At 36.2% G+C, this 10,350-nt stretch overlaps 3 protein-coding genes across 3 annotated transcripts; 1 reads left to right on the forward strand and 2 right to left on the reverse strand.

The window, feature by feature from the left end:
- Window positions 285-1,379, reverse strand: LOC105162041 (mitochondrial import inner membrane translocase subunit TIM17-2-like). The gene has a single exon (XM_011079943.2). The coding sequence runs from the start codon at window positions 1,256-1,258 to the stop codon at window positions 632-634; it is 627 nt and encodes a 208-aa protein (XP_011078245.1). The 5' UTR covers window positions 1,259-1,379; the 3' UTR covers window positions 285-631.
- Window positions 2,938-4,989, forward strand: LOC105162042 (uncharacterized tRNA/rRNA methyltransferase slr0955). Its single transcript, XM_011079944.2, has one exon. It carries the CDS (start codon window positions 3,242-3,244, stop codon window positions 4,790-4,792), a length of 1,551 nt encoding a protein of 516 aa, XP_011078246.1. The 5' UTR covers window positions 2,938-3,241; the 3' UTR covers window positions 4,793-4,989.
- Window positions 6,684-10,156, reverse strand: LOC105162043 (cytochrome B5-like protein; the record flags this gene model as incomplete). The annotated part of the gene is given in 6 exon segments (XM_011079946.2): window positions 6,684-6,999; window positions 7,217-7,308; window positions 7,442-7,519; window positions 8,281-8,321; window positions 8,434-8,531; window positions 10,060-10,156. Coding segments are annotated over 5 exon segments (357 nt in total). The 3' UTR covers window positions 6,684-6,932.

A 10,350-nucleotide genomic window follows, 5' to 3' on the forward strand; every position in this document is an offset into this window, starting at 1 on the left:
AACAAAAAAATTTAATAAGCATTAATCTCAACAGACGGAGCATGCCATCTCAAACCTTTGAGGCATCTTAAGTTTCCAGGCATTATTACATCAGTAAATAGAACCAGAGAAGATTTGGCAATCTCCAAATTGCCCATGTAAACACCAGCCAAGAAAGGGAGCCGAAAACAAGAAAATCCGCTTGCGTGAAAAATAAGTGATAAACATTTCAATTAGACTAATATTCATCTTTGAGAGTCTTTTGATCAGAACAGGAGTAAACAGAATAGAGCAACACACTAAAATAATAGGACAACAATGGATTCTCTAAAAATCGTTCTGTAAAGCAGAAAACAAAATATCAACAATTTCAACATGAGTTCAATAGATCAGGAATCCCGCTCTTCTGATCAAGCATCAATCGTATTTTCTCCATCCAAAATTTATGTAAATATTCAAAAACATTTATACACGAATATTATGTCAATTCATTACCTTGAACATGTTATTCTACAAAAACATCACTACTAGGCCATTATCATGGTCAGTACCCGAAATTGCGAGATCACAGATTTTCAGTTCCATGCCACCAACACCCAACTCCAAGAACATGTCAATCTTAAACAAAAGACACAAATAAAGCAAAAATCTCTTACTTGAACTCAAATGTTGGTGGGATCGGCGAGTCAAAGCTCTCCAGAATCTCCGTCTTCACTCCAGTACCACTCTTCTTCTCCTCTTCGTTTCGTTCCAAGCCTCCAAACCAAGAAGACGAAGACGCAGCTGGAGCGGGCGCCGCCTCCTGCGGCATCCCGTGGGCCCCAGCTGGAAGATCCTCAACAAAAATCGGCGCCTCCTGCGGAGCACTCATAACTTTATTTAACATAATCCCTGCCCCCTCAATAAGAGCCAACAGAACACCCCCGAAAAGCGCAGAACGGGAGGCGGCGCCCATCCCTTGCCGCATCTGGAGGAACCCACCTGTCGCGGCACCTGCGATAATAGAGTTCCACGGATCCTCTTTCTGCCTGACATAGACCATGGAGCAGTCAAAGACAGAGAAGAGACCGCCCCACACGGCAAAGCTGCCGCCGATGCGTGGAGCGTTCATACGCACGGCCTGAGAGCCGCCGACGAGGCGTGTACCCTTGGGCGAGTTGTAGACGCCCTTGAGGAAGTGGAAGGCGGAGCCGCCAACGGCGCCCATCCCAAAGGCGCCGCCGATGTCATCAAGAATCCGGTCGGGGCATGGCTCGCGGGAGGTCTCTGGAGTTCCCATTTTCTACTATTATTTAAATTTTCCCCTCAATTTGTGACTGGTTTTACGAGGAAGAGGAGAAGGGTTTTGGGAGGGTTTTGTGGCCGGTTTTGTTGGGCGAAGAACTTGGGGAAGGGTTTACCTCACCCTCATATTTATGTCACAATTACATAATTAATTAATATACAATAAAATAGTTCTATTATTTAAATTCATATTTTATAATTGATTATATAACTAAAATTATGATTAAACTTAGAAACTTACCTTATTTTGAAGATTAAGAAGAAATTAAATTTTTAATTAATATGAATAATGTGTAGTTTTAGATGAAAAAAATTAGTTGTGGAGTTTTATTTTTTTAATTGCAAATGATAAAATATTATTAATTAAAATAAATCGATTACAATCATTTCAGTCGAATGTAAATATTTAAAAAATATAATTTCAACAATCACATCATGATCAATAATATAAAATAAATTAAATTTAAACTATAATTACTATTACAGAAGACAACATCCTACGGAAAATTAAATGTGCACTCGAAACAAAGATTTTAGAGGGTGTTTGGCTATCTTACAAGTAACTCTTTTTATAAGATCTTGTAAGCAATATAAACTTAACATGTAAGATAAAAATACCCTTATTCACATACACTGTCTTTCTCTCTCACACACACCCCCGACACACTCTCCTCAGTCTCTCTCTCTAGGATTTAATTTTTTTTCTATTTAATTTTTTTAATATTAAAAAAAAAGAAAATACTTTATTATTTAATAATACATTATTATAGTTAAATAAAATAAAATTAGCATTGATATTATATTTACTGAAAAATATAAATTCAAAGTATTATAAATTATGCTACTAAAAATAATCATTGCATTAATTAAAAAATAACAATTATATATATACTAATATTCGAGTAGCATAAATGTGTATATATATATATAATATTTTTATTTAAAAATTTAGGTAAAAATTCGTCATATTTTTTGTTATCGTAAAAAGATAATCTATTAAATTTTTATTTGGAATTAAACTAATGTGTACTATTTATAACAGCGTTTTAGAATTTTATAAAATAAAATACGTTAAGAAATAACAACTTGTTTGATTCTAATGGTATCAATTAAAAATCTTATTATGCCAAACACCCTAATATCTTTAAGTTTTAATATTTTATTTTATCCAAATACTTTAATAGCTTATTTTAAAATAGGATTCAACATCTTATAAGCTCCTAAAATATGTTACGAGATGGGAATTTATAAGATGATTTAAAAAAGTTTAGTCCTTAATTTGCATAATGGCAGGGCTAAATGGACATCATTTGGTAATTGAATTATTATTTTTTTGAAGTTCTTTTATAAGAATTTTGGACAAATTATGAGTATAAAGGGGCATAAAAGATATAATTTTATGTGTAAAAACTTATATTATTCCAAAGTATTAAGCATATCTGTAAAAATAAGTTCTTTTACTTACTTTTAAAATATTGCAATTATGAATGTGTCATTAATATGACATTTTAAAACTTTTAGTGTATTTACATATTCTTATTGATTTTCTTAAAAATATAATTTAATATTTTATAAAGTTATATATATTTTTTGCTAAATATTCTCAAATAAATCTAACCACTTTGCCCTCCAGATTAAAAATAGTCTTGTACACTGGGGCATACGACGTCGTACTGTGTCTTGCTAAACAACTTCTTTTTCCCTCTGAGTAGCCTCACCCTCAGAGGTGAGAACGCAGATAAACCCCTACAAACTCCCCGAGGGAGAAACCCAACGCCGTCATGGCCATTGCCTTCGGTACAGCAACGTATGGATCAATTCATATCAAACACTGATGCCCTGGCCTGTTTCTTTTTCTCTTCATTTGGATTGTATCAGTATAAGTTGTGAATTTGACTGTTTTTGAGTGAGAATTCGTAGTGTATTCATCTATCAAACAGTGAGTTCCTGAAGCTTATCACTCTTGACGCTCTTGAATATGGCGAAACCCGGAGCATTGCCTTTAGCTCTTATGATTTCTTCGCGGCCCACAAAAATGGCGAAGCAATTTAACGCTCCAAAGCCACTTTCTCTGCCCGTTGGCTGCCATTTAGTTCTTTGGTGCAATAAAAATACCCCAGAAGGATTTCAATTTTTGGGAGCTAGAAATTGTTTGAGAAGTTGTTTGTTGAATTATTCACTATTGGTAGCCAGAAGTTTTTCCAGTTCAATTTCGAAGAAGGTGGGTGAAAGAAGCGGAAAGCACCTTCCTTGGTTAGCTGCGTCTACGGAAAGGGAACAACGAAGAGTTGGGAAGAATGAAATAAGTAAAGGGGTTAGGTCTTCTTGGGAGGAATCAGCAGAAAAGTTTCTGAAAGGCGGTGCATCCACGGTGGAAATTAGAGAAACTCGTAAATTTGGGAGTAGGAGGGATGAGTTCAGGAATAAAGATAATATTCGTAGTGAAGATGAACAAGAGGAGGAGGAGGAGGTTGAGGTTGTTAATGATCCGAGATGGTACAAGATAAGAAATAGGTTCGAAAACTTCGTGGAGGCAAAACCAGGGTCTGATAGAGCGGAGGTCAGGAGATGGAATAAGCAAGAAAGTTGGGGTAGGAAGACATGGAAAGAAGCAAAGGAATCTACAGTGCCAAAAATAGTTGGAGAGGGGATATATGGAGTTGGTCCGGTTTTGGCTGCACTTTCAGCTGGACGAAGAGAATTCTATGCACTGTATGTTCAGGAAGGTTTGGATCTGACTGTGAATAATAAGAAAAAGAAGGACAAGAAAGGTTTCGAGAAAGTTTTAAAGATGGCGGAAAAGATTGGATTGAGCAAAAAAGAGGTATCCAAGCATGATCTGAACATGGTTGCTGATAATAGACCTCACCAGGGGTTGGTTCTGGATGCTTCGCCTCTGGAAATGGTTGGTATAAAGGAGTTGGAACCTGTTTCTTTTGAGGGAGAAAAGGGGCCTCTTTGGTTGGCGTTGGATGAGGTTACTGATCCTCAGAATTTGGGGGCTATAATTCGTTCTGCTTACTTCTTTGGAGCTTCTGGAGTAGTGTTGTGTGCTAAGAATTCAGCTCCGTTGAGTGGAGTTGTGAGCAAAGCCAGTGCAGGCTCTCTTGAACTAATGGAGCTTAGATCTTGCAAGAATATGATGCAGTTCCTGGCATCGTCAGCTGGAAATGGATGGCGGGTTCTAGGTGGCTCAGTTTCACCTAGAGCTATACCTTTGAGTGAGGTTGTGCCCGGTGCTCCCACAATTCTGGTGCTGGGTAGTGAAGGCACTGGCTTGAGACCATTGGTGGAGAGAGCCTGCACTGAGTTAATTAGAATTCCTGGAAATTTCCCAGTCAATTTTATTATGACAGGAGATGAAGACGTTGACACCGTTGAGAATCCAGGTCAAGAGTTCAGATCCTTCTTGGCAGTGGAGAGCTTGAACGTAAGTGTTGCAGCCGGTGTTCTGCTCAATCACTTGATTGGAAGTAACTATAGTGACTCTGGTTGTATAGAAGAAAATCAAACAGGCGTAATTGAATGAAATACTCTGGTATAAGCTAAAACTTGTGTTATGTTATTCCATTACACATAATTTATGCTTTTATTTTGTCTTATTGCAATATATGATTTTCCTCTCTCTGTTAAGAGTTTGTGGGACTTTTCATTCCAAGTCAGAACAGCTGCCTCAAACTCAAACAGGCACATATAAAAGTTAAAGAATAATGTTTTTCCTTGTTATGATCACATGTTGGTATCATCAATCCTTAGTTTTTCTTTCAAGTAAAACATGTTAGTAATAGATGATTACTTGTGGTTTCTTTCAATCAGTTCATTTTGGTTTAAAGGATAGTATTTACCTCTTTATATTCTGAATCTGGTTTCCTCTTTTCTCTATATTAGAAATACACATTATCAATGAAATTGCTCCTCTCTACCTTATTACGAATCAATCAGTAGTTTTTCCATTATATCTGAACTACAGAATACTGTCCGGATGTGAATATAAATTCATTACGCTTGACTTTCAGTCAGTTCTCTAATAAGAATACCTCTAGTTCAAATTCTGCTCATGTTGAAAAGTTTGATTTGGTCTTTTCTCTTGAATATTTGGCTCCTTTAGAATGTTATGTACTAAAAGGTGATTGGTTCATACTTATCTTTCTCTTTGTTATTCTAACTAATACTTAATTTGTGCAATGTCAAATATCAGAATAATTGACTTGAGTCTAATATTTTGGATAAATTAAATTGACACCTCGTCAGCTTATATCCAAATACAACACTCCATGTATTTTGCGAAATTACAAGGAGTGCTAGGGTAGTGTATTGAAGGTGTTTTTGTGTAAGCATTTGTCTCTGAATGAGGTGTCTATTTATAATTACAATGCCAATCTCAATTGATGTACTTATAATTTACAAAGAGCAGGGCCATTTGTGCATGGATGCTTGTGTATCTTGACCTAATTTCGAAGGTGTATATAATTTGCCTAATACTTTTTGCTTTCAATTTGGAATATAAAGAATTTTCATGCAAATTTTGGAGACAATAAATTTTGGGAAACAAGCTCAGTGGCCGGTTCCGGTTCTGGACTAGTTATATAAACCTACTAAAAAACAGACGTGTAGTAATTGGAATTTTAGATTTGGGTTTGTTTTTGCTGTCCCCTAAAACAATACGAAAAACTTTCAAAATCTTTTAGAAAACAATACCAAGTACTCATCATATTTTTCAGTACACCTTCTGAGATATAACCTCGCCTCAGATAGAATTTGGCCAAATTTGAAGCAAATTTATTTCACTTGTTAATACATAATATGGTTAGTGGTCAATTTAGAGATACTGTTTGTCGGAAGTCACCAATCACATAGTAAAAATATTGAACTTGGAATGCAAACACAAACTGAATCTGGATATGGTTTTCCATAAAAATAGAGAAAGAATTCATCTTCTCTAGCAGACTCAGATAGGCAAGTAAAACACATAATCCATTGCTGTAACTTTACATGGACAACAAACAGGCTCAAGTGTGATTAATAAAAACCCTGCTGATTTGAGGACGGCAATGCGGAGTCCAGCCACACAACACTGTCATTTGTTCAGGAAAGCGCATAGCTAAGCACAGAATATTACTTCTATCATCTACTCTTCTTACTTTCTGTTTAGAGATTAGCAAGGCAAATGTGTAGAATAATCACTTCCCACGTACTTCTAGCCGTGCTTGTGTACCTCAACATATCTAGATGCCCCTGAAGGAGAATAGCATGTAGCAACTTTGAAACTAGGGGAAAATAGGAAGTGTGTCCTTATTATGGGTCCAGACTACAGTATCATATCATACTTCGATCAACAAAATGGACTTTGTTAGGCTCTTGTGAAATATTAATCATAGTCACGCACTCTTATTTTGGGAACATAAAAAGAATAAACTCCATGATCAAACTGCCAATTATAGAATAGGCCAGAAATCTGATTTTTCACGTCAATTCTTAGTTTTGATTCCACCAGTGTTAGAAGTTCCAAAAATAAATGCCAGAAAATTAATCCAAGAATGTTGGGAAGTATAAATGTTCGCAAAATTTTCATTGTGCATCAAAAGGATTGAGCCTAGAAAAGCACATTCATAATTGGCAAATGTAGTCGTCATCCTGGACAATGAACCCGGATAATGAATGACATTCAATTACTTCACCAGCTCTCCAATGCAAAAGTCCTCAATCATGTCAAAGACACGGGTAGCATGTTGTGGCCTGTCAAAAAATGAAATGGACTGCCAAGTTATGATTCAAGAATCTAGGCAACGCAGCTAATGTTGAAAAGAGTAGAAATCATGAAGTCAGGCAACGTTGAAGGTGAGCCACATTAGTAGCAGACTACAGTAGTACGATCCCACAGTCAATCAACTGATGGCTTCATCTAAATGTGAAAACAGACAGTGGAAGGGCAGTCAGTGTCAGAAACACCTACCCAAAAAACCCTTCAGTAGAATCATCACCAGCATGTGTTAGGATGGCATCACCACCAGGGTGTTCTTCTACATAAGACGTAACATCATACACCTGGAAGCTCAGCAAATCAAGCATGCAGAAAGTTAATACAGTAGTCATAGGAAATGTGACATTGGAACCTTTCTTTTTCATAATAAAACACATTATATGAGAATATTTCGCAGATTGAATTCCAAAAAGGAACCTTGTCTTTTATGATGATCCAACAGTCAGTCCTCTTGTTGTGCAATGAAACTTCGGCTTTGGTGTATGCTTTCGATGCCTAAGAATATAGTAATCAGGATGATCAGAAAGACAGTAGCAAACAGTAGCATGTGCCATATCCCTAAAAAAATGTACTTTACTGAAAGATGAGGTCATGTCATCCAAAATTCTTCTTATTTGATCTATAAACGAATACCAGAAAATTTTATATATAGGAAAACAGAGTGTCTGTGAACTAGATAAATTGTACTCCAACTACCTTTCATAAATCATAGTAATTCAATACTAGGTATACTTGGAAAGTGGAATATATTCAAAAGACGAGATCTTTACAATTTGACCCTTTATATTATCATGATGGAATCAAGAAAAGTAAAACCTGGACTTTGTATCCAATTGGTTGACAATGCAGCATAAATCAGTATTCACGCTCTCAATGAAAGCATAGCAACATTTCAAATACCCAAGTTATATGAACTAGTTTATCATATGTGCAGTTCCCTTCATTCTCTTGTGCACTTTCAGTTTGAATATGTTGAGTACATGATAATTGAATTAATTGATTGTGAAAGAGAAAATTGAAATCTTAAAACAAAAACTCAATCATATCCATAGAGAAATATATTTTTTTAGTCTTTTTGAACTTTAAAAGTAGCAACTTAAACATGTCACTGCAAATTCAACCAAAAAATGTGTATTTTTCATTTCTAACTAGAAACATAAACATGTGCACAAATATCCAAACGAAACAGACAAGTAATCCTAAATTTCATAAAAGGAGAATGCACATTTGGATCGAGTATGGAAACTTTAAAGTACCTTAGGACTAACATTATTTGACTGTGCAATTTTTCCATGATCTGCATTCCACCAAATTCAATCAATATAACCGAAATAGTAGAAGACCAGACACAACTGCTGCACTTGCAACATTTCCTCATTGATCAGTGTACGAAAAACATAGAAACTAACCAGATTTACGCAGGCGGGGAATTACTATAAGAATGCCCAATAAAAACCCCAAAAGCGATGTCACAACTAATAGATCCATATCCCAGCTTCCAGCTTATCTGCTCCCAAATTGGAATCACAACAAAACAAAAATGAGAAAGGAAAAGCTAAAGCCCAATTCAAAAAACCCACAATCCATACAGCAAAAATGCATTGAAAAGTTAGAAAGAAGAAGACGCAAATTACACAGAGAAGTCGGAGCCAAATGAACCCATCTGGTTTACAAAGTAACAAAAGGCACTGAACGACGTGGGTTCGTGACTGAGGGAGAGAGAAACAGAAAACAGAGGAAGAGAATGAATTAGGATTAACCTGAGGTGAAAAAACAAAAGGTAATCTAAGCACACTGGTTGTGCTCGCCTGGAGAGTAACGCAGTAGCTTGGCCAGAGCTATTAGTTTCATGTGGATGGAAGGAACGACGCCCGACATTCTCCGTTTAAGTACGTCTGAGTTCAGTTCCAATCAGTGTATCGGTAACGTTTGGGTAATTGTTATTTTGTACCCTTGAATTATAGTCAATTGGCAAATTGCACCATAAAATGATGAAAATGGCAAATTGCACCCTTTAATTATGGACATCTTGACACTTTATCGCCTCAAAATTGCAAACTGGAGAAGCGATTCCTCTTGAATTTCAGGAGAAGAATTCTCTTTGGGATCAAATATATATTGATTCGTGTGATGTCATAAAATTACTTATTACGTATAATTACACATTTAGTTTACATAAATAAAATTCAATATTTATATCAGCTTCAATCTTACAATTTTAATTTATGGATAATGTATCCCATTAAGAGGTGGGATTAACTTAGGGCTGTCAACGAGTCGAGCTCGAGTCGAGCTCGACCATTTTTGTCGAACTCGAGCTCGAGCTCGACTCTGTGATTTAGAGCTCGAGCTCGAGCTCGACGAGCTCGCCCAGGTAGAGCTCGAGCTCGAGCTCGACGCAGTATATTTGAGCTCGAACTCGAGCTCGAACTCGAGCTCGATTTGTCGAGCTCGAGCTTGAGCTGTCGAGCTCGAGTTCCAGCTCGAGCTCGAGCACTTGTTCCAGAAAATTGTAGCAGAAAAATTTAACATTGCAGCAGAATGGAGGTGGGAAGGAGAGAAGAAAGAGACGATAGGAAATTCAGAAATGTTACCTTTTACAACATTACAACTCTTTTACAAATAACTCTCAAAGCAAACAAAAGTGTAAGGAACTAAGGCTGGAAAGGAATCTAACAACAAGAATTAAACAAATCCCCTAAAAACACAACCTAACCCAAGAAAAAAAATTAAAGACGATGCTAAAAACACACCCAAATCCAAGAAAAAAAATCCCCCTAAAAACCCAAGAAAAACAAGAATTAAACAAATCCCCTAAAAACACAACCTAACCCAAGAAAAAAAATTAAAGACGATGCTAAAAACACACCCAAATCCAAGAAAAAAAATCCCCCTAAAAACCCAAGAAAAACAAGAATTAAACAAATCCCCTAAAAACACAACCAAACCCAAGAAAAAAAATTAAAGAAGATGCTAAAAAGACACCCAAACCCAAGAAAAAGAAGAACGAGCAAAATGCAACAGAGAAGGATTACCTTAAAGCAGTACTCGTCGCCGTCCTCGTTGCCGACTTACCGTCCTTGTTGCCGTGAGTTTGGGACTAGGGTTCTAAGAGATGGGTTTGGGGAAGAATTGAGAATTTGAGAGGAGAGAATGGGGAAGAAGCAGAAAGAGAGAAAGAAAAGAGGAAGAAGAAACGAGAACAAGAGAGAGAAAGTGATGGGTTTTGATTTTGACTTTTTGTATTACTATTATTATTATTATTATTATTACTACTACAACTATTATTATTATTATTATTATTACAACTATTATTATTATTATTA

This window comes from Sesamum indicum, linkage group LG5 (assembly GCF_000512975.1).
Source record: "Sesamum indicum cultivar Zhongzhi No. 13 linkage group LG5, S_indicum_v1.0, whole genome shotgun sequence".
Classification (NCBI taxonomy): Eukaryota; Viridiplantae; Streptophyta; class Magnoliopsida; order Lamiales; family Pedaliaceae; genus Sesamum; species Sesamum indicum.